Genomic DNA, 24885 nt, shown 5'->3' with positions numbered 1-24885 from the left:
TGTCATCGACACAGAAAGGAACATGTGAAAAGCCTAAATGATACAAACACTTGAACAGGAAGTAGAATAGGTTCACCTCAAGAAGAAAGAAAAATCTGGAAATTTACAAGTACAAAAAATGTTTTTTCCTCTATAAACCAAATTTTTATACAAATTTAGTTCAATTGAAGTCTGGAAAACTCAACTCCCCCTCCCCCCTCTGGCTGTGTCTGTGTGGTGTGGGTTTTGTGGCAGCTGATGATGCCAAACAATGGAATGGTTCAATGACTGGATGTCTCAAACCTGTGAGTGCACAGCTAAAACTTTGGCCCCTATTCATCCTAAATGCTCACAGCTTATTTCTTGTTAGAAATATTACCCGTATTTTGGGGTAAGTTTTTGGGCGTGTGCTCCTACACTTTGACCTATGTGATGTGGTAGTTTGCATGTGTTGCATAATAAAGTGGCACCGTTTGATGTTGTAATGGTGTATGCATGCGTTATTATTAATCATTGAAATAAATTTATTAAATTGGTATTCCTACCCTTACTATCTCTGTGCCAAAAAATGCCTTCACCGCTGTAAAGAGCAATGTGGTAATTCTTTTCCTCTGTGAAAGGACTGTGACAGTGGGCTGGGGTGTGGGTCTGTCTGTGTTGGAAAAGATGTTGACTGTGTGTGAGAGCCCCCTTGTGGTGAGAAAACGCAATTGCGATATCGGGCACATGGTCCAGAACACAGACCATGTGCCTCTTGCTAACATTTAGTAAGAGGCACCTTGCAAACTCACTCAACAGTGGACTTCTATGCGTGGTGGGAGTTGTGTGTGTCACTAAAGAACTGTGAGTAGACATTGATAGGAGAGGACAGCCCTGTGCCTTTTATTTCATATAGGGAATCGGCTTGTGTAGAATTGCAATGTTCATTAATCTGCTCACTATGTGGTGCGTGCTGCTAAGGCTAGCTGTTATGCTACACACTTGTAAGCTGTAAGCTAAAGTGATATTTGTGTTCTGTGATTTGTCATTATTGGGTGTATTTAAAATTAATAAAAGCCACTGTTTGGTTTGTTGAATAGTGTAGGAAACTTCCATGCAAAGATGATCATATAGGAATTTTCATTTGTATTTCTGGTTATACTGGAAGACAGTTAATGAAGCATAATTCATGACTTGAATGTTGATTATACTCAGCCCTTTGTACATGTTTTGTTTACAGACCATACACACCCTCCCATCCCTACGAGTTCTTGTATGCCAAACCTGTAAGCCTGTGGTTGTATTACTGTGCTGTTGTGTTAAATAAGGAATAACTAACTTAACTTGCTAATAGGGGGTCATATGATTTTGGGTTTTTTCTCTGCATGTAATATTGTCTGGTCTAGCTTACAAAGCATATAGTATATAAAGCATACAGTTAGGGCTGGATCTTATGAGAAAATACTACTTTGACAATGATCTCTTTGAACTTAAAGTATATGCATATGAAGTTAACAAATATAATTAGCAGAATATCTCAAACTAAAAGCAGCATTGAGTGTCAAGAAACATAGCAAAGAATACAGTTATATTTAATTATTTATCTAAATACATCAATAACAAAATAACGATCAAACACTAAACATCAATTCCTATTTTGCATTAGATGACAACTCATCATGAGCTTTATAAACTATTGTTCAAATAATTTTAACAAAATACTGGGAATTCTGACTAAAGTAGTTCAAGTGAAGCAAATCAAAAAATGACTGGTTTTGCTCACTGCATACAGTATATATTTATATCACATATCTTTAGATATATAAAAGGTATATATATGTATATTCTGAGATATTTTGCAAATCCACACTCTTCATACATATATGAATGATTTCTTTTACATGTAGTCATAAAATAAATGAAGAAAATCTACACTGTAAGGAAGCACCGTTCCCCTGCTGTAAAATCTCTGCTAACATGTTTCCTGATATGTATTTATTTGTTTATTTGCTCAAGCTGATTACCTGCCATGGAACCGAACAAATTTAAGGAATGACATTATGGATCTACCAATCTTTGAGATAAAGCCTACCACTGTAAACAGTGTGTCTAAGGTATAGATGTGAGTCAGGCCCAGAGATTTAAGAGACTTAAGCTCATTTGGAATATCAAAGGAGGGGTTGCTGATGAGTTGGAGGCACTTCAGAGGGTCTCTAGAGAGGAGTGCATGCAGTGATTCCATTGAAAACATCTTCAATGGCACAGAGTGCACCAATGAAACCAATGCATAGACTGTGGTCTTTTCCACTTTTATTTTCCCACCCACATCTCTGGCCTTTACCACTTTCTTTATGGCTTCTGTAATGTGTTCCTTAAATGACACCAACACTCTGTATCTGGCCATGAATTGTTCGTCAAGTCTTGTGAGTGAATCTCTGTTGTCTTTGTTAATGTGCTGTTTTGAAAACATGTGAGTGACTTCAAGTTGATCACAGTGAAGCTGAACAGACTTGAGTGCATTTTGCAAATCTTCTAGAGCTCGATTGATACAGTCTGGACTCTGACTCCTGTCTTGCTGCTTCAAAGATGTAAAAGCACGGTTGTAATATGCAATAGCTCCCCAACAATGATCCTTCTGAATGGCTTTAGTGTACATGTTGATGCTCTCTGTAAACTTCCTGTTTTCACGCAGGTCATTACCAAAGCTAATGTAGTGGTAGAGGTTTGATGATGGTGATTCTCTCTGTCTGAGTTTCTGCCTCGCTGTGCCCAGGTCTGTTTTCAGTCGACTTTTCAACTCTTCAGTAGAGTCTTTTGCACTGAAGCTTGTGAGTAGCCACATACCCCAAAACTCATTCAGAGCAGATAAATCTGAAGCTTCTGGCTTGTTGTTGCTAGTTTTGTACACGACATCTAGTACATCCAGATAATCATTGAAGAGCTCTTCCTTCTTCTTCATGAATGGAATCTGAGACTCCAAGTAGCTTGATAGTTCATTAGCCACTGTGCTGTCTCTGACCTCTTTAACTATGTTTATTTCCGTCTGTGACTTTTTAGTCAAAGTATCCTTCAGTGTTGAAGACATTTCTGCAGATGCTTTATTACTGTTCCTTTGCTGATATGACCTTAACTGCATTGCAAACAGATGTTGTTTAAGCGGAGTTACATCTGTTAGATTTCTATATAAAGAGTGAAGTTTCCTTGTTAAAAGCAGTAACTGAATTGGCTCTGCCAGATGACTCAAACAGACAATGAGCTGAGCAGATCCTGGAGATCCTTGTCTGGCAGTTCGGCCGAATGCCTGCGCCTCCACACGAGCATTCTTTGGCAGGAAGGTCTGCACAACAAACAAACCTCCAGCTTCCTTTACTGTGTCAGAAACTTGAAGGTCTGTTCCACGGCCAGCGAGGTTTGTTGCTATGATGACTCTTCCTGCTTCAAGCTCCTTAGAAATAACCAGACTGTTGTCCATGTTGTTGTTTACATAAAGTTTTTTGTTCTGGACTCTGTCTCCTAGACTGCGATGAATCATCTTTGCTCGTTTGATGGTCTCAAGGATGATGAGTACAGCTCTAGGATCCCTGTATGATGTAGGTTTGATTTGTACAATGACAACATCACAGATTTTTTTAATCCATTCTTTTTCATCTTCTACAACAACACCTTCAACCTCAAACAGCTTTCTACGTTTGAATGAAGGTATCTGACAGGTTTTGATACCGTCATAAATCTTTTGCAAAGTCTCAGTCTCTTTTTCTTGACCAAGAGTTCCAGACATCCCATAGATCTGACTTCCAAACTGGTTTTTATACTTTTGAAGCAATCCCACATTAGACATGTAGTTTGTGATGGCTGTCATGTCACTAATCTTTGACTCGTGTTTCATTTCAATAAACTGTTGAAGTCCATCTGACCACTTCATGTTGTTTTCAACAACCCCTGTGCAGCTGTAGTCCACAGGCATGATTCCATGTTTCTCCATCACATATTCATGGTCCTCTGTCATGACTTGAGCTTCAAATGCATTTTCAATCCAGACTTTTAGTTTAGATTTGACCAGCTCTGAAAGGAAGCCTGGGATGTAGCAGCTGCTTTTAGCTTGGTTCAGTTCACATGGTGTAAAATGAATTGATCTCTTTACTTCCTCTTCTACAGCTCTCACCACGCTATTGTGATCAGAGTACATGTACTGACAGAAGCCACCATCAAGTAAAAGCAGAGACACTCTTCTGCTTTCCACATTTTCACTCTGCAGCTCTTTGTTGAGTTTGTCTATTTCACCATTGCTGTTTATGAGGTGGAGAGCAAACTGGGAAGATAGAAATTTGCTTTCCATCATTTTAAAGAACTCAGCCAGCTCTTCAGCAGTCGCACTTTTAGTCATTTCATTTAAGAGACTGGGGTTCTTTCTCAGGTCCTTGACTGATCCTTTTGACAGTATACCTGTGTCCTCTGCTATCTGACGAATGATGGACTCATCACCATCTTTGTCCATCATGTTTTCCAGCACTTGATAAAAAGGATATTTTGGTCCTACAGTTGTATCTGTGCCAGTTTTCTTGTACTGATTAGCAGTGGCCCATATACATGCCAAGAGTGGGTTGAGATGCTGTAAAGCAGGTATGTCACTGCTTAAATAGACTACATGATGACCCTTGTCTAGCATCAGGGAATCCACTTCATCCACTACTGCACACTGGAATTTCCTCTGCCCTAATATGTCCAACCTCTGAAAGTGGTGCCGAAGCCAGTCACCAGCAAATTCTTGCGCAGTGCCGTAAACAACTTGACACTCATAGCACTTTTTTAGTTCATTTCCTGTTCTTTTGCAGTTATAATTTGAAGTGATATTCAACTCTTTATAAAATCCTTCCCATTCTTTACAATCTCTCTCTGCAAGAACTGATGAACTTGACATGATGTCGACTTTTTCTCCTCTCAGAGCTCTAAAAGCTGCAAACATGGCCACGATGCAGGACTTCCCCTCTCCTGTGCCAACCTGAATCAATCGCCCTGTTTCTGAAAGAGCCATCAGGCACCAGCTCACCATCTGTGTCAGTCGTGGCCGAAATGGCTTTTTGGTATCTTTAATTTTTGTTTTTTCCACTGCCAAACAGAGATCCTTTAAGATGGTTTTCAGTTCACTCTTCTGTGAGCCGTCCTCAGGAATATCACGCCCTTCATGAACTGTTGATACAATATCTTTGATATCATTTAAAAGCTTTTCATCAACCTGGTTCAACTTTTCTTGGCGGATTTCGTCAATGATTTTGTCCAGAGTCTTCTCTCTGTCATTGTCTAAATATTCCTTCAAGGTTTCATCTGTTACAGCTTTGTCTTGGAGCAGTTCCAGAAGTGTTTTTCCATCTTCATTTTTCCAATCTGAAGTAATAAAGTGAATCTCTATGCAGTGCAACATTTTTACCATCCATGTGAGGAGATGTGATTTGTCATTTACTGATGACTCAAATCTCTTCAAAAGGGCATCAAACAAGTCAGCGACCTCCTTTGGGCTCCATTTGATATTTGTAACCAGTGCTTTCAGCGTCTTGAGGAGAATTTCTTCATCATCATCCATTTTCTTAATCAGATAAGAAAAATCTGTTCAAAGCAGATTTCAACATTATTTAGAGATTGGTTCTTTGAGTAAGACACAATTTATAAAGATTTCCAAGCAAGCTGCATTTTTTCTCTCCACTGTATTGTTACACTGACAAACACCATCTAACGATATTTGAAAATTGCTTTGTTTCAGTTTCGCTTTTACCAACCTTCTACAGGCACCACTACAAGGGGATTTCCTGCCATGCCTTTACTGTATCTTACTTTTCTTACTTTAAATGAATTTCAATATTCTGGTTAAAATAGAGTAAAAATATTTTTATATTCTTTCTTTGAGGTAAGGCACAATTTATACAAATTTTCAAGCACACTGTATTACACAGTGCACACTACACTACTCAGTATTATTAGACTAACATCCACAATTTAACATATCCATGAAAATTGTTGTAAGTGTTTCATATTTCAATTAATTATCAATTAAGTTTTAGTTTGACACCAACCTGTTAAGTGACGAGAAAGATCGCAGACGATTTATCTCTTACTGGCACCTCAGGAGATCTGCTGGCTCTGGATTTCACCCTGTGTTTTTATTCCTTTGTTTCAGTTTCTCTTTCACTAACCCTGGACAGGCACCACTACAAGGGGATTTCCTTCTATGCCTTTTACTGTACTTTGGGTTTCTTACTTTGAAGAAGTTGTTTTAATATGGTACACAGCAAAATCTCCAGTGTTAAATTAACACTGGAGAGTGTCTATATGGGTCCACACCTCTGAGTGTTAAATACAACACTGTTGAGTGTTAAATTAACACTTTTGACAGTGTTATATGTTTAAAAGTAACCTAGTCAGTTTTGAAGATTAACAATGGCTAACACTGAGCAGTGCTGATTTGCTAACACTGGAAAATAACTCAAAATGTTAGAAATATTCCAGTGTTAGAAAATCAGCACTGCTCAGTGTTAGCCATTGTTAATCTTCAAAACTGACTAAATCAAAAATAATTTCAAAAGTAAATTAATTATTTTGTTAAATATATAAATATACTCAGCATTTCTACAGACTAGATGACTGAATTTCTGCCATCATCCATATGTGTTAACTGTAAGTTAGCATGTTCAGCATATGCAAATATAAAGTAATGACTGCCCTGTGTGTACCAGTCTCACTTAGTTGTTAAATCAGACACTGACCTCCAGAGGGCACCAAAGCCCTTTTTTATTTAAAACTATGTCATCAAACGGTTTGCATGAGTTTCATTAGAGAGAGAAAAAATGAAATTCCCCTGAGTTAAACTAGGTTAGACTCCAACCTTCAGTTTGATTGCTTTAATTTATCTCATCTTTTTCACCGAGTAACATTCAGAGTTCACCTTTAAGTTTACCAGACTGTAGAAAACAGCAGGCCTGACTGATAGTGACTCGTTGTAAACTGCGGGATGGATCTCCTTTTCTTTCCCAAAGTATCCTCAACTGTATCCTCTGATAAAGGAGGCAATAAAGGAGGCCCTTAAAGATCTAGCATTTAGAGAAATCAGCCAGCTCTGACAGAAACTTCAGGCAAACTGACTGTGAAACATGAGACACCACTGGGAACAGACTTGTTAACCACATTTGCATTCAGAGCAGCCTAATGTACAAAGCAGTGTGAACCAACAACACAGTGTGTGTGCACAGTGAGCTGGTTCAAACTGGCTGCAGAGTCACTCCCTGTGCATCACCAGTGGAAAAATACTGAGAACAGTACAGCATGTTACACACCTCAGATTTCTGTGTTAGATTCCAGACGTTAGGTCAGCTTTGGTGTTCCACTGTCACACTGTAGTTCTAGTTTTGGTCATATAAATAAATATAAAACAGTCGGGAAAACATCCATCCCCCATACAGAGCTGTTAATAGCCACTTAAACCATGTTTACGTAGTAACTTTGGTCAGTTAACCAGAAAATTAAAACACGTAACAAAGTAGAATTTTTATATATATTTCTTATATATTTATGTTACACAAAATCAATCAAACAAGAAAACAACAAAAAAAATATCATTTACATTATATTATATTAAACAAAGTATGCTGAAGAAGGAGACCACAGAGTAGATTTCTGGATGTAGTGAAGGAGATGCTGAGTGTTGGTGCGACAGGAGACGATGTCGGGTAAAGTGCAGGCTGATGATCCTCTGCGGTGACTCCTAAAGGTAGAAGCGGAAAGCACAAGAGGAAAAGTCGCTCCTCGGCGACATTTGTGAGATAAAGATGGCGAACCAAAGGCTGGAGAGGAGGAGGAGCGAAAATGCCTGGAAGTGCATCACTGTTCATTCTGCTGTGCATCTGTGTCGGAGCTGCTGCCGCTGAAGGTGAGCTCTGAATTTTTCCACTCTGACAAATGCTTATAAACAGCTCGAAATCAACAAAAAATGCAAGTAAAAAACTAAAATCAGATTAAAGAAGACTTTTAGTTTACCAAACTTTCATAATGTAGCAAACATGTTTTTGGTGGTTAGGATTTATAAGGCTGCGACACAGTTTGGTGAAAGTTTGGGAAATAGTCACAAGTATAGATTGTTGTGATTCTTGTTTCTGGAAACAAGATTCTTTTTTAACTTCTTTTCTCCCTGTTTTTTGACATAAATGTGCTGCCAGAATTTTTGTTTCTCTAAAGACAATCTTGATCTAACCGGTTTCATGTTGAACTGTACAGGAAATCAACGTTTTCTTCTTTTAAACACTGAACTTTTTTGTTCATTTCTTAGCTGGAGGGGGTCGGTGTTGGAAAGCATTCAGCACCCAATTTTGGCACTTTGTTAAAAACAGTATTACCGATAATTTCTTGGTTAAGTTTCAAAGATAATCTTGGTAAAAACGAATAGTTGAACAGAAGTAAACTGAGCAGAGAAGCCGCTCAATTAGAGCAAGTTATAATCATAATTATTTTGGTGAATACTGTAATTATGATTATTTAACATCTGACACTACTGACACGTCAGCACTCACAGTTGAGTTTGTTCTTCTACTGCGCATATGCAAAGTGACGTTAAATGGGAGGGGCGGTGGGGATTTCAACTAAGGATTTTTTCATTGCCTTTTGTCTCTGACGTTTGTGAACTCGCTGCTCTGTGTTGTTTCTTCTGTCAGGCCAGAAAACCATCACAGCTGACACTGGACAGAGCACCACTTTATCTTGTCAAGCTCCAAACAGCAGCATCATAGTGGTAGAGTGGAGCAGAGCTGACCTGGGAGACGAATATGTCTTTTTGTACCGAGATGACCGGAGTCTTAATGACAGCCAGCATCCATCTTTTAAGAACCGGGTGGATCTGCAGGACAGACAGATGAAGGATGGAGACGTGTCTTTGAATCTGAAGAATGTGACGATTAATGACACTGGAACATACGAGTGTCGTGTGTTCATGGAAAAAACACGCTCATGGATATCTGTCTGCAATATCACACTGAGTCTTGTTCCTCCAGGTGAGTGAGTAGAGTTGAGTGTGTGTGTGATCAGAGGTGAAGCTGCTTCCTGGTTGTTGATGTTTGTTTCTAAAGATATTGTTGATGAGACTTTGTAGAAAGCAGCTGGTCTGAGTGATGTGATCAGAGTGCAGTAGATAATGTCTGACAGCAGTTTGAAGAGGAAATGGATTCTGTTCTGTTCTTCACTCATCACCTACCTGACAGCTGACACCTCACACCTGTTTCTCACCTGCAGGTCAGACAGGAGGATCTGTTGGACTCATCATCGGTCTTCCAATTGTTGCTGTGGTTGTTTTTACTGCTGTTGTTGTTGTTTCGATCTACATAACATATAAAAAATGTTGTCAGGACTCAGATCATCCTCCCACTGAACCACAGACTGAAATGTCTGAGAGATTTCTGAACTCTGAATCTCCTGCTGATGAACACAGAGACAGAAATGACCCGGAAGCAAACAACAGTCACCAACACTCCACAAGGATCCCTGATGTCACTCTGACAGTTGAGAATGAACTACTTCATCCTCCTCCTCCTCAGCAAACAGCAGGACAGCTTCCAGAGTGACATCAGAGTGTAGTAGATAATGTCTGACAGCAGTCTGAAGAGGAAATGGATTGTGTTCTGTTCTGGTTGTTTTTTGTTTGTTCATCTTATCTGCACAAAACTAAGAGATCCACAGTTAACACCAGCCTCCACATGAAATGTTTGGACTCTCTCAGAGCTGTCTGTTACTCTAATAAAACTGCCAACAATTATTCTTAAATACTTGTTTTGTGTATTCTTACTTAAAATGGGGGGGGGGATACATGCAAATTATGTATGTAAAAATGTAAAAAATGTAAAAAATCCAATTAACTACTTGGATGTTCTGTTAACTACAGTGAAACAAAGACAAATGCAGGTTGTACGTCCTTTTGGCCTGAAAATGTTTAAAATACCCAAAAAAGATGTGACGTTAGGACAGAGATAAACCTGGAGGTCAGGCAACAATAATTAACACACCCAATCAGACTGTTTTAAATTGTAAATGTCAAAGTGGTGTGTCAGTGTGAGTCACATTCAAATATTCCTGCTTATTTCAGTGATTTAAAGTCCTTCTAACTGTCCTGTAGCCTCTGGGCCGCATGTTAAGGGACAGCATAAAAATAATGTTGTGAGGACAGATTTCATTCTCTGTAGAGAAGTTTTTTCTCTGTGACATATAAAGGTGAATTAGAAACAAAGCTTTAGGTTTTCTGTGTTAAAGACACAGATGAAGAAAATCTCAGGCTGGAGATGAATAATTTGTTAAATTACAGAACAGAAAATAAAACATTCATCAGGAGCTGAGAGTTCATTATCTTTAAGTGTAAAACTGAAGATGAAAGCTGAAGTATGTTTGGATCTTAAAGGCTGGATCCTGTTTGAGCCTGTCAGACAGCAGAGGGAGCAGCATGGAGGAGCTCAGCATGTTTACAGTTTGATGTTTTCTGGTCTTCTATTTAAATAAAGATGTTGTTTCCCACATAGAGCATAGAGCTAAACATTTTTTTAATAAACACTTAAACTTTTTTCACGTTATCTTGTTTAATCCTGGTTAATCTTCATCTCTGACTCTTTTAATGACCACCATGAGTGAGGGAGCTGCTTCCTGTACACTTCAGAGGCCTTTTCACAATCACGAGTCGCCCTCTGCTGGTCAATTTAAGATAAGATAAGATAACCTTTATTAGTCCCACACATGGGAAATTTGTTTTGTCACAGCAGGAAGTGGACAGTGCAAAAGTTATGAGGCAAAAATTAGAATACAATAAGAATAAATACAGTACACAGCTGTACAGAATAGAATAAAATACTATATACAGTAGAATACAATAAAATAAATATACAATAAGATAAAAATAGAATACAAATACAAATACTATATACAACTGAGTAAAATACAACGATGACAGAAAGGATTATTGCATATGTATGGATGTGTGTGCTTGATCAGTTAAAGTCTTTATTATGGAGTCTTTATTAAGAGAATGCAGCTGCAATGCTTGAACTAACGCTGATTCTCATCAACCACACTGCGGTTGGTGGGATTGTAATTCAACTGTTTCAATACAGCATGTATTCAGAAAAGGTAGTTAAAAGTCTCATTCAAACTACTGCACACTTCCTCACTGCATCATCTTCACTACGTTCAAGTAGTTAGAGATAATCCTCCAGCTCAGAGCTCACCTGTGATGCAGATTTATTTTGACTATTTTTAATGCTGTCAGTGTAAAATAAGATGTTTCACGCACAGAACCACAGAGCACTCATGCATTAGGTTTTCCTGCAATACTACATTTATCACAGCTGCTAAGTTCAACAGCAAACGTTTGCAAATGTTTATTTTTATTTACTTATTTCTCTTTATTTGTTTGTTTACAACAAAAACAATAAGACAAATAACATTTACAATATTAACCAGAGGCTCAAACAGCAGAAATAATATTTGCACAATATAAAAAAGGGAGACAGAAACAAAAAGGTTAACATTAAGACAACAATATTATTGACAAGACATGTATTTTCTAAATCCACAGAAGATTGTATATAAATGGAAAACTGTTGTCTGTTGCAGATTTGGAGTTGTGCTCAAAGCTGGTTTATGAAAATTTTAAACTGAAGTTTCTTGTTACTAAGTTTAAATTTATGAATAAAGAATTCCCCATAAATTGTGAGCAGATTGAAAATGAAAAATGTCACCGTCTGAGACATTTTAAAAACACAAATCACAATTATTGATTTATTTTCAGAATATTTGGATTTAATATCAACCTTTCCTCAAAGATTGGGGTTTTTCCAGGGTACCACATAAGTAATTGAGTTTTACAGTTTTTTCTGAATGCTTAAACCCTAACTGTGATTCCTGTAGCACAATTGCTAAAAACCATTCAGACTTATAGCAAAACCACTCACTGACTTTGCAAAACTAAAAGCACAAAAACTGCTTTGCACTCAGTTTGCAATTCTGTAACACACACTTTGCAAAACTGTAGGCACAATTCACTGCACAACACTCAATTACCAAATTTCCAACACACTCCTAGCAAAAGTATGTATGGCTATCATTAACACTAATTTGCCAACTGTCTGGCACACTGCCACATGTGAAAACTTTTTTAGATAATTAGTTCACTTTGCAATCAGCCTAAGCACTATAATACAGGTAAGCTGTGTGTGCGGAGTACAATGGAGGGAGCAGGAAGAGTGAGAAGTAGAGGAGGCCGAGGAAGAGGACGTGGAGGTGAAGAAGTAGGATGAAGAGGACGACAAGGACAAGGAGGATTGCACATTGCATGTGATGTAGACAAACTTTTGTGGCCAGATCCAGAGAGACAACGCGATGTAGACTGATTTCTTTTTTTTCCTCAGTGAAATTACTATTTTGTTTTGACTTGGAAATGAACACTTGTGTTTGTTTTGATGTGTTTGAATAAACACCAGTACTTGAAGTTTGGATCCCTCTATGCTTATGGATCTATGACAGAAGTATGAGCTCAAACTGACATAGCCTACCTTGTGCACAGAGAAAGCAAAAGCCAGATGTGTTTTGTATTCATACCATCAGTGTGCAGTTGGCGCATTGTGTGCTTAGTAGATGATGGCTTGTGTGTACTGTTTGATACGGAAACACAATTTTTACGAAGGTGTGAGGGGTTAATCTAGCTGTGTTTGCTTTTGCAAGAGAACTACAATGTTTTGATGATTGGGTGACAGGTTTTCTTATTTGTGTGAAGAGTTTTGCAAAATTAGCCAATAGTTACAAAAAATGTGCTTAAGCAATCAGAAAAAACTGTAAATCTGTCCACAGAAAGTTGATTTTTATTGTTGATTTAAAGTCTGTCATATCAAACCAAATTCCACTAGAGGGCGGTCAAACACAAATAGATGTGGATCTGATGCATTTTCTAACAGTTTTCTTCTTTTTCAGCTCCAACAACAACTATGTAATCTCAGCCTCCTTCATGAGTCTCATTGTACTTGTACTAATTTAGACAGACAAGCTACAAGGTTCTTTTCATTCTACATGTAAATATGTTTAATTTGTGTAATATCTTCATATCTTCACTCTCACAGCTCTGTCTGTTGTAGTTTTTGTTGACCGCTGCACGACGAGTTTTCTCTTGTTGCCTTACAGCCTGTGATGTTTTAAGAGTCTGAATCGGGAGCTCATCACATTACTCTGTAAACTCTCAAAGCACTTTAATATACAAGCAATTCCACCTCTCGCATTATTGAGTAAAGTTCACAGCGTGTCAGGCAAATAGGCAGGCTCCATCCCCGGCCTCTAACGACTGTGGAAGTCGCTACATTAACAATGAAAGTGCACTTTAAGGATTAAAGATGTATTCAGATACTTACAGATCTTACATTTAGACGGGAGCTGTGCTGAACCAAAGTATGTTTTTGTGTATGGCAGTGAAGTGATCAGCCCGCTGTGCTGGAGCACATCGATGATCTATTTGTTATCTATATAAGATATAAGATACTGTGCAGGACCTGGAGCTGCCTGCAGGTTTAGATTTTTGTCATGTATTAAATGTTTCGGTTTCTGTCGACTTAGTTTCACCAGAAATGGGAGCCATGACAACCACAGAGGAGTTAAAGCTATTGTGAAGCACAGACTAAAACAGAACGGCAACAACACCTCCACTGCTGATTTAACTTTAAACTTTGTTGTCTGTGCTAAAAAAAGAAACAGAGCAAAGGGTGACGTGTTGATCTCTGGGCCAGTTATAGTCGGGCATTGAAGCAGTAGTATTCAAACAGTAATTCACTGATTAGAAGCTCCAGCACAAATGACTGGTGCGTCAAAATGGCAATCCTGCACAGCAAAATCTCCAGTGTTAAATTAACACTGGAGAGTGTCTATATGGGTCCACACCTCTGAGTGTTAAATACAACACTGTCAAAAGTGTTAAATTAACACTTTTGACAGTGTTGGCCAGAGGGGCCGATGGCGGGATATGGCAGCCTCGCTTCTGTCAGTCTGCCCCAGGGCAGCTGTGGCTACAACTGTAGCTGCCTCCACCAGTATGTGAATGTGAGAGTGAATGAATAGTGGTATTGTGAAGCGCTTTGGGTGCCTTGAAAAGCGCTATATAAATCCAATCCATTATTATTATTATTATTATTATTATTATTATTATTATTATTATTATATGTTTAAAAGTAACCTAGTCAGTTTTGAAGATTAGCAATGGCTAACACTGAGCAGTGCTGATTTTCTAACACTGGAAAATAACTCAAAATGTTAGAAATATTCCAGTGTTAGAAAATCAGCACTGCTCAGTGTTAGCCATTGTTAATCTTCAAAACTGACTAGGTTACTTTTAAACATACAACACTGTCAAAAGTGTTAATTTAACACTCAACAGTGTTGTGGACCCATATAGACACTCTCCAGTGTTAATTTAACACTGGAGATTTTGCTGTGTGGCACCTGTCCAAAACCTCAATCATTCATGGTCAGGTGATGTGGGTGTTTTCAACCACACCGTGGAGCATCTGTGCCTCATAAGCTCAACGCAGCAAGGAAACATCTAGATAAAGTTTAGAAACAGTTTAGATGAAGGCAGACGTCATCTCGGACAGCACACCTCTATCAGCCAGGCTCAAAAGGTTTCTGAGCCTGGCTGATGCTGATTAATGTTGGACAGGCCAGCACAGAGGCTTTGATCGTGACAGGAACAGGCCCTGAGCACCAGATCCAAAGAGGGTATACCACAGCCAACATGACATCATAAACAGGTGCCCATTTACAAAAAGCCTGACTGAGACTGTGTAGCACATACAGTGGGAGGGGGAGATGCTAGCTGGAATAGCATACACTGGACTTTTGTTAAAGACATTTTAGGGTGCTTGGTTTAAAATTCACTGTGGTCAGTCAGAGTCAAAAGTAAAAACAAACAAAATCTCTATATAATTTTATGTAGTACACTTGAAGCCTGTTTTATTCATTGTGTTACTGATTTATCCTACCTGATAATAGTAAAGGCTTACCAAAGGTAAGACTGTTCTCAAAATGTGCTTTAAAGGTTAGTTAAGGTTATTATTAGTAAGATGATCAGCGACTGTTTGATTTGTCACCATCGGTTGCTTGGAGCAAAGCTCAGGAGGGCGAGCTGCGTATTCTTATCTCTGGTTCAGCAGGATACCTGAGTGATTATGGGTTATATGAGCCAAGCAAAAGCAGCAAACAGCTTTTATAATCACTTCTGCAAAACTGAAAATAACCGTGGCTCAAGCAGGAGTGCTCACATTCAATAGCAGATAAATTACTTACCAAAAAAAAAAAAAGAAATTTCAGGTCATTCTAATTAAAAATCTCCTCCTCCTTTCCGCCTTTCATTACACATTAAAAATCTTCATACTTTTTTCCCACCAAAGAGTAGGGTAAGTTTTACTGTATGCATAGTAAAAAGAAAAACAGTTTGCTGCCATGTGCTCATATTAGTACACATAAATCTCTTTAAGGCACAAAAAAGAATGATTTTCCAATACTTATGAAGAGCTCTGTGTACAAGAGCAATTACAAGAAACTGCTGATTTCATTTATACTTATGTCCATGACAAATACATTGAGTCATGAATCGCTGTGCGGCAGCTTTATTCGCTGGCAGGAGAAAGTCATACAAAGCAAACTAAACTGGAAACTCACAAACTAAACTCACAGAGAGACACTGGGAGATCCACACAGCATGAGGGACGACACAACACTGACTCAGAGAAACACAGGGTTTAAATACACTGGGGAGTAACGAGGGGAACGAGACACAGAAGGAGGGCACAGCTGGGAGAAATCAGGACTGACGAGACAAGCAAAGCAGGACACATTCACATAAGACATGGACCTTCAAAGTAAAACAGGAAGGATCACACAGAGACGCGAACTTGACACAGTGGAGACAGCAACTAAGAAACACAGAGACATAAACCATAAGGCAGAGGACTCAATGAACCAAAATACACAGAGGGGAACTCAAACATGCAGACACAGACTACACAGAACAGAGGGGACACAGAGAAACATGAAGGGCAAGGGATCGAAACTAGAAACCATAGAATAACTCACACAAGTACAATAATACAAAAATCACAAAGAACTAAAAACGCTGGGTCAGGGGACCCAGGACCGTGACACATTGTTTAAGTAAACAGTTTATTTTGATGTTTTATACAAGACTCATTTACAACATTGGTGAAATAGGTGATGCCAAAAATGCAACAATTAAAAACACTCAAAAACTGAAAGTGTCTTATGCTGCTGTCTGAATCATAATATTTACTTTATTAAATACAGAGCATTACATGACATAGACAGAAAGATACATTTTTGAAAAAAAAAATGTACATACAGCATACACACATATCAGACCATGTTATACATGAACACTTGTTTGGATTCTCCAAGTGCTTAAGAAACAGGTGCAATGATTCCTCCATTACCTCCTTTAGCAGAGGATACACTGCAGCGTTCATTTTAAATTCTCATTAATGAATTAAACTCCATCATAGCTGGAAATGAAGCCTCTTTGTGTTTTTATGAATCTTTTAATGATTTAATAAGCAGCCTCACTGTACAGCTAAGTTCATATAACAGTGACATAAACATTAGGAGAGTTTCCCAGCAAACATGCCTGACTGGGACTCGTGCAGTCATTGTGGGCAAACCCTCAGTATTTCATGTGAAAATCAGGAAACAACTGGGACCACACTGTCCACAAAACTTGGCAGTGCCCAATAAAATTTTTACGATTGTACTGGGGACGATACAATACAGTACAACTTTTTCTTTGGTAAAGGGAGGGTCTAAATTAGAGCTGGTGTTAAAGATTTTGCCCACAATATTGCATGCTTACATATCGAAGAACGCTTTTAACAATAATTAAATAATAAATGAAAACAAATAACAATTAAAAATGTTGGAGAATAAATATGTGCTAGAAACACATAAATGAGAGTCTGAGGGCCTCAAAGCTCCGGCCGTTTCACTTGTACTGAACTCATTTGTTGCATCTGAGTCACTTTTTTTTCTACATAATTAACATAGAAAACTCTGCAGAGATGTTTCTCATAGTCACGCGTGTTTATTCATTTCCTTGTGGGGACATCTCATTGACATAATGCTTTCCTTACCCGCTTACCCAAACCCTACCCATCATGAAATGAATGCCTAACTGTGACACTTACTCTGAACCTAACCCTAACCTAATTGTAACCCTGACAATAAAACCACATTTTGAGTCTCAAAAATGGCTTCAAACTCGTGGAGATGGGATTCTGGTTCCTATAACGACTGTTGGTCGCCACAAGTATTTTTGGTCCCTACAAAGATGTTACATCCACACACAGATCTCGACATCATGAACTCGTTTTAAAGCATTAAACTCACAAAATAAATGTTGGAAACCTGTACATGGTTAGGGTGCTCTCACTGACCCTTTATTTTTGGTTTTCACATTTCAGTTTTGGATGCTTTGACCTTTACTTGCTCTGTTCTTGGTTAGTTAGAGTTTCATATTCTAACTTTTGTTCCTATTTGAGTTATTTCCAGGTAAGGTTGAGTTTTCTTTCATGTTCTGTAACTGTAGTTATCATGTCTTGTTATTCCCCTTTTTTCCCCTGTTTTCCTTTTATCCAGGTATCATGTAAAGTCCCCATCGCTGTATGAGAAAGCCCTTGTGTAGTGGCTTCTCTTGTCCTTGTGCATTTTATATAGTCTTATTTACCATCTTATTTTTTCCCTGTTTTCGTTCAGGTGTGTCCTTGGTGGTTTCCATCTCCCTGGTTACATGTGTATTTAAGGCCTCAGTTTTCCTTGATGAGTTGCTGCATAGTGCTGTTTGTCAGCTCGGGGGTTTCACCTGCGTGTTTCTGTTTGCTTGCTCTCTTCTCTCTCTCTCTCTCTCTCTCTGTACACTTTTTTGTATGGATTATTTTCCATTTATTCAAATCTGTTTGGGGATCTTTATTTTGGCTACGATCCTTCTTCAAACAAAACTCTCTCTCTCTCTTTTTAAAGTTCAAGTTACTTATAACTTGGACTTGTAATATAACAACGAATTATCCAGAATCCCAAACAGTTTCAGTTCGGCTTCTTTGGTTCTTGTTGCTCTGTGTTTATCTCGATACTGAATCTTGAAGCACAGAGTATATAAAACAGAGCAAACACAGAGGAGAGTGTACACAGATGACGAGCAGACATTTGAAATTCAAATCAATTCAAATCAGTTTGAGGTACGTGGCCTGTTTTTAACTAGTCCTTCACCTCCTGTGTTCTCAGGATTTGGTCTGTGGACTCATAGTCATTGTGTTTTAAGACTTCAGTTCCTCTAATAGCAGCAGGTTTCCCTTCTTATATGGACAGTATGTTATATAAAGACCTCTGTGGGATGAATACACTTCATTGTTTGAAACTGAAAGACAAATGAGAAGAGACTGACATTAAGAAGCTCGAGGCATGAGATAATAGACAACAGACTAAGATAGTTATCAAAAAGCTCATCTTTGCTTTCTTTTGTTAGTCATTTTGCCTTTCTTTTAAAGAAAATAAATCACAGGGTGAAGGAAAAATTTTATGTATGGTATGTATTTATATGTATTATTGTATATCATTAAAATCTGACTGCTCTGACACTGGGCTGCTCCTTAATGTGACGGTGGATGTTATAAATGTAGTTAAACCATGCTGTAACTACTCGCACAGCAAGCTCTTCCTCTCTACTTCACCCCATGAGTTCTTACAGTGCAGTTCATATTAACATTTACAGGCAGATTTATTCAACAATAATTACAAAGGCTAAAAAAAAGAAACACTCATGTTTTCTCTCCCTGTTAATGCAATTTAATCTTTCCTGTTTAAAAGCTTTCAGTATCTCCAATGTCAGTTAAGCTCATCATTACGTAAATATAAAACCACACAAACTCAACAGACGTAAGATCCATAGTTCAATCATGAGCTTTGGAAACTGTTTAAAGCTTAAAAAACACATATTGATAATCTTATTCAAATTTAATCTTGCAAATTTGACTCGTAACACTGGAGGGAAAATGTAATGCTAGGGACTTTCACATCAGTCAGTCAGAGATAAAGTTACCACATTATGCCTTTCTCAGCTTCCTGTAGCGGCAGAACAGAGATAGAACCATAAATAGAGCTGAAACCTTCTAATATGCAAAACAGTATAAAAAACAAATAAATAAGGTTTGAGGAAACAGCAGCAGAGGCACTGACGGTTCAGCTGTAGAAACATGTGACACATTTTAAACAGTTTGTAGTTCAGCAGGACGCTGGTATGAGTCCAGATTATGTGTTGTTTTATGTTTTCTGTAGATCAAAAACACAACAATACCACCCAAAAGAAGGACAGCAGAAACTGCCACACTGACAGAGCTATGCCTCCCTATCTTCTCACTTCCCCATTCCTCCTTCCCTCCATCCTTCTTCCCTCCATCCTCCTTCCCTCCATCCTCTGTGTCTCCTCCTGTCTGACCTGCAGGTGAGAAACAGGTGTGAGGTGTCAGCTGTCAGGTAGGTGATGAGTGAAGAACAGAACAGAATCCATTTCCTCTTCAAACTGCTGTCAGACATTATCTACTGCACTCTGATCACATCACTCAGACCAGCTGCTTTCTACAAAGTCTCATCAACAACATCTTTAGAAACAAACATCAACAACCAGGAAGCAGCTTCACCTCTGATCACACACACACTCAACTCTACTCACTCACCTGGAGGAACAACATTCAGGCTGATGATGATGACGGGGTCGTCATCCTGATTCGCTCTCTTCCTGCGATTTATTTTTGTCTCAACACGACACTCGTATCTTCCACGGTCATCAAGCGTCACATTCTTCAGAATCAGAGACACGTCTCCATCCTTCATCTGTCTGTCCTGTAGCTCCACTCGGTTCTTAAACGATGGATGCTGGTTCTCTAGATCAAACCGCTCATCCCGGTACAAAAGTAAATATCCTTTCCTAAGACCATGTTTGCTCCACTCCAGAAATGTGACGAGGTTGTTGTTGTTGGCTCTGCATGACAAAGTGACGTTCTGTCCAGATTCAGCTGTGATGTTTACGAGGTCTACAGGACAAAAGAGACAACCGGTGCGTATTAAGCTGACAAATTCTGTTATTCTGCAATTAGAGATCACCACATGTAATATGTGATACAGGTTTTGATATAACAATCTGTGAGGTCACATGTTTGGGCTCTCCCATAATTATTAGAGCTAAAAAGAAAGAAAGAAAAAGACTCTTTAGACATTTCTTGGTGACATGAGGGTGATTTCCCAGTGACATCCATCAGATATAAAACTCTTATAAACAGGATATGGTTATAGGTTCCACACCCACATGCTAAAGGCTGCAAAACAGTTCTGAGGCAAAAACCTGTAACTGAAACCCACACAACTCTTCTTGGTTTTTCGGTATTAAGATACTATTTATTTATTTATTTATTTTATTTATTTATTTATTTATTGTCATTGTCAAGAACAATGAAATTGCGTTTGGGGCTTCCATACAACCCAAAAAAAAGAAGAAAATAATAAATACCCCTTAAAACCCAAGTGTACATATTTAACCCAGTGTGACTCCAATGCAATAAGACAATCCTTAGCAATAATGTTCGTAGAAATTCAGACAAAGACCTGAGAAACATGACAAAATACAACAATGCAACCCATTCAATATTATTGTACTGTGAGATATGATATCAGATATGATAGTTATCTATTTAAGAAAGAGGGGGGGGGGGGGGGGGGCAGGAGGGGGAAGAGAATAAAGATATGATGCACCAATGCAGACCAGTTCATTGCTATTAAGAAGTTGGATATGGTTACTATGCTCCTATATAGGAAACATGCTTGTTAATGAGATACATTTGGTTATGAGATACATTTGGTTCAATGATTTATAAATAATCACCTGAACATAAAGACAGACAACCAGTCACACCCAGACCTACGGGCAATTTAGAATCATCAAGTAACCTAACCCCACTTACTGCATGTCTTCGGACTGTGGGAGGAAGCCAAAACAAGTGGAGAGAAGCCATGCAAACATGGAGAGAACATGCAAACTTCACACAGAAAGACTTGCTGCCCAACATAAAATGTCAGTCTACTAATAAATCTATTAAATGATGTCATATTATTTTGAATTAAATCCCACCAATCTTAACAAGGGGAATTTAAGATTTAAGATTATGACATACACATTACAGGGACAAATATACATATATGTATGTCTGTACATATGTGTTGGAGATTCCCCACATTGTCCAAAAAGTCACACACACACACTCACATGCAGCTGCTGACAGGCAGAAGTGAAGAAACAATAACGTCCAGCAGTGCGACAGCTGCCCGGCTCTCTCCATGCTCTCAAGCTGAGTAGATTAGAATTTCAACGGCTCTTTGTTGACATCAAATGGGAGGAGCTCTTATGACGTTAGTTTCCAAATAGAGATTACAGGCATCATAATTACAGCCCATTAAAAAAAAACAAACAAAAAAAAAACATTAGATATGAAAATATAATCCAGGCTTTGAAAACAGCCAGGTTAACCCCCATCTTTCTTAAATAACGTATATTTCTAGCCAAAAAAAGACGCAATACTGATTACAGTAGTCACATCGGGTGACACTGTTGTACTTTTAAAAATTATCTCATATGTTGTTTTAATAATCAGGTTTTTACAACATATATTAAGCGATCTGTGTGTTTTCTCTGGGAGAGTTTAAGGAAATATGGAAATCTTTCAGCTCCCTCCTTTCATAATCCAAATAATTTGTGAACTAAAAACTAAAAAAAATTTGATATGACCATCAGTCTGTTTAGGATGATGGTGTTGAATGGATCTGTAGTCTATAAACAGCATTCAAACATAGGTGTCCTCATATTCGAGGTGTGAGAAGGCTGTGTGGATGGCTGCAGTAACGGCATCTTCAGTGGATTCTTTTGATATGCAAATTGCAGAGGGCTCAATGTGTCCGGAATGACAAATAGTTGAAATAACAGTAAAGACTTTGACCAGCAGAGGGGGTTTATGTGCATATGAAGCCTCAAGAAACAAACCATTTTTTGAACCAATTGGATGTAAAGCTTCCAGTAATCGTAAGGCTTCATTTGGCCATCACTACCAGAGAAACAAATATCTCCAATGCTCTCACAGCAGAAGACAGAATGCTCTCATCCTCATCAACAATGATGAGTGCTGACAACGCACAACTTGTCACGGTGGTTGCGTGGCTGGCAGAGGTAGTGTCATGGCGACGTATGCCCGTGTGTTTTAGCTAGGGACTCAAAGGCAGACAGGGAGGGAGACGAAACTGAGCTACAAACAAAAAAACGAGCCTTTATTGTGGCTGATAACATGAATACAACTGAAACGAAGGCAAACAGGGGCAAGAGTTAAATGTAACACTAAACAACTATGGCAATGACTATATACACATGGAGGGAGGCAACACAGACGATCCGACGAAGACTGAAAGAAAACACACAGACTAAGAGGTGATCAAGGGAAGTGGAAACACACGATGAGACAGCTGACTAGAATGAACATAGTGATGCCACAGGGGAAGTAAAACAAAACATGGAAACGAGACTTTCAAAATAAACAGTAAACCTGACGAGAGAGACATGACATGAACTTAATAACATGAACCAACAAGGGAGACTAAAACACAGGGGCTGATGACACGAGAGGATCCAATAAACAAATCACTAAAACAGCCACCGGGGCCTGATAGAAATTAACGAGATAAGCTAAAATGAAACTGGAAAACAAATGAATAATAAAATACATTGAAATGCAAAGCACTGGGTCACATAACCCAGGACCATGACAGGTGGGACCCAAATAAAGAACTCAGAAACACGAGAAGTACACTAATAGCTAATGATTGTCTGTTTGAAGCTGAATCTCCAGCGCATGCGTCTAAAAAATCAGTGCATTGCTTCAGAAGCCCTGGTTTGTTTAAACAGGGCAACGTGATCACAGAGGTCCGAAGCTTCATTCAGTGCATCACTGCTTCAGTACCTGATTCAGTGGGTTATAAGGAAGTGAATAATTGGCAGGATTCATGTGGTGTGTTGGTGATTTTGTGCAAATGTTCTGCTTCTTCATAAAAAAAAGAAAACCAGCAGGTCATTCAGTGTTCCCTTAGCACTAATGTATCAGAGATGTTGGTGCACTATATCTGAAGTAATGTTGTTAAGTCCTTAAAGTCATATTCTTTTATTGTCATGACTCTATTTTTATTTTTGTATGATACCTGATTTAAATGGAATATGGCTGAAGTCTAAAATACTTAGTCAGTCATTTGTTTAATAGTAATTTAACATTATATAATTCACATATAAAACTATGAATTGTGATTTTAAATGGTTTAAAAATTCTACATAGGCAAGTTTTTTCTCCTTTTGTTATCAAGAAGCAAAAACAAAAAGGAAAAAAAAAAGAAACAGGGCAGGGTTCTGTGGTTGAACTGCAATCACAGATCATACGATTAAAAAGGAATTATGAGTAATAAGAACTTCCTGCTTGTTTACATTACAGAGAAACATCCAAACCTGAATGGTTCACTGCATTCTTAAAGCTGCAGAGTACAGGAAGTTCTTCACGAAGCTCTTCCTACTTTATTTTCTTATTTTCATTCAGGATGCATTTCTGAGATCATCTGCAGCTGTTAATTTTAATTATGCTCATGTACATGGAAAATATGGTTTTCTTTTTTAATTCATATAAATAGTACATTTTGATGTTTCACACAGGACACAGGATTTCTGTTTAGTTTCAGATTTATATTTATCTCCACATTTTTTACACTCTAGATAGAAATGAACACATTTTTATAAACGGACATGTTTGAGGTCTAGAACTAACATCACGTCTCTTTTCTTAAATCCCATGGACTCATGGACTATTTTTTCCCCAGTTTACCTCATTTAAATATGTATTTGGTTCTCTTCCAGAGCACCACAGGACAATCACAACACAACATGTATGTAGAGATGGAACATATTTTTTTGAGTGGATGGATTTGCAATGTTTAATTTTTTTTTATTAAATTGTGCAAGTTTTTTGTCATCTCTCAGATCAGTAATATATGAGTTTAACATGTCTGATTTAAAACAAAACAAAACACACTCTTCTGACTCTGTGTTGATTAAGATTGTGATGGTGGATGTAGTTCTTCCAGGGTATTTCAAACAAATAAAATTCATCACAATGTTTTAAAAAAAAGAATAAGTACAATTTTTTTTCTCTTCCTCGTGATCAACTTTACTCCTTCCTGTTTAAAAGCCTTCAGCATATCTGATGCCAGTTAAACTAATGATAACAGAAATATTAGACCAGCCAAACTGAAGACAGATGGAGCTACACTGCAGTGAGAGTTCACCTGTGAGCTTTGCAAACAGTTTCAAGTTTAAAACATACGAGCATATTATCCAGTTCTGCTGTAAGATACAGTACACATGGTAAATGGCCTGCATTTATATAGCGCTTTACTAGTTTACTAGCGCTTTACTAGTTTACCAGCGCTTTACTAGTTTACTTTACTTTCACACACTGGTGATGGCAGCTACATTGTAGCCACAGCCACCCTGGGGCGCACTGACAGAGGCGAGGCTGCCGGACACTGGCGCCACCGGGCCCTCTGACCACCACCAGTAGGCAACGGGTGAAGTGTCTTGCCCAAGGACACAACGACCAAGACTGTCCAAGCCGGGGCTCGAACCGGCAACCTTCCGATTACAAGGCGAACTCCCAACTCTTGAGCCACGATCGCCCCACATGTACACATGTAATATTAATTTACATAATGAGCTCCTCAGCCATGCTGACTATTTGGTCACTA

The 24885-nt window shown here is 38.4% G+C and overlaps 3 protein-coding genes across 3 annotated transcripts in view; 1 reads left to right on the top strand and 2 right to left on the bottom strand.

Annotated features, from left to right (window-relative positions):
* LOC146635172 (neural cell adhesion molecule L1-like) overlaps positions 1 to 24885 on the top strand; it is a 640298-nt gene that overhangs the window by 235993 nt on the left and 379420 nt on the right. Inside the window, exon 7 of the mRNA XM_085350050.1 lies at positions 8652 to 8987. Coding sequence (XP_085206176.1) covers positions 8652 to 8987 — 336 coding nt within the window. The remainder of the gene's footprint in view (positions 1 to 8651; positions 8988 to 24885) is intronic.
* On the bottom strand, positions 1979 to 4144 carry LOC146635197 (uncharacterized). The gene has a single exon (XM_085349834.1). The coding sequence runs from the start codon at positions 4142 to 4144 to the stop codon at positions 1979 to 1981; it is 2166 nt and encodes a 721-aa protein (XP_085205960.1).
* Positions 19048 to 21398, bottom strand: LOC146635196 (uncharacterized). Its single transcript, XM_085346075.1, has 3 exons — positions 21326 to 21398; positions 19743 to 20099; positions 19048 to 19504 (listed from the first exon to the last, which is right to left on the bottom strand). Exons 1-3 carry the CDS (start codon positions 21396 to 21398, stop codon positions 19275 to 19277), a joined length of 660 nt encoding a protein of 219 aa, XP_085202201.1. The 3' UTR covers positions 19048 to 19274.

Source organism: Diplotaxodon limnothrissa, linkage group LG3 (assembly GCF_057381915.1).
Source record: "Diplotaxodon limnothrissa isolate DT_005_m linkage group LG3, D_limnothrissa_male_GT1.1, whole genome shotgun sequence".
NCBI classification, from domain to species: domain Eukaryota; kingdom Metazoa; phylum Chordata; class Actinopteri; order Cichliformes; family Cichlidae; genus Diplotaxodon; species Diplotaxodon limnothrissa.
The sequence above is the reverse complement of the archived record's forward strand: the minus strand, read 5'-3'. Positions and strand labels throughout refer to the sequence as shown.

What these genes read in the sequence shown, in the direction of transcription:
- LOC146635197 (XM_085349834.1), bottom strand. Translation starts at nt 4,144, where the DNA reads ATGTACTCTGATCACAATAGCGTGGTGAGAGCTGTAGAAGAGGAAGTA.
- LOC146635196 (XM_085346075.1), bottom strand. Translation starts at nt 21,398, where the DNA reads ATGGAGAGAGCCGGGCAGCTGTCGCACTGCTGGACGTTATTGTTTCTT. An exon ending in CTGCCTGTCAGCAGCTGCAT is followed by an intron (nt 20,100 to 21,325) that starts GTGAGTGTGTGT and finishes TTTGTCCTGTAG; the next exon opens with ACCTCGTAAACATCACAGCT. An exon ending in CCTGAATGTTGTTCCTCCAG is followed by an intron (nt 19,505 to 19,742) that starts GTGAGTGAGTAG and finishes TCTCACCTGCAG; the next exon opens with GTCAGACAGGAGGAGACACA.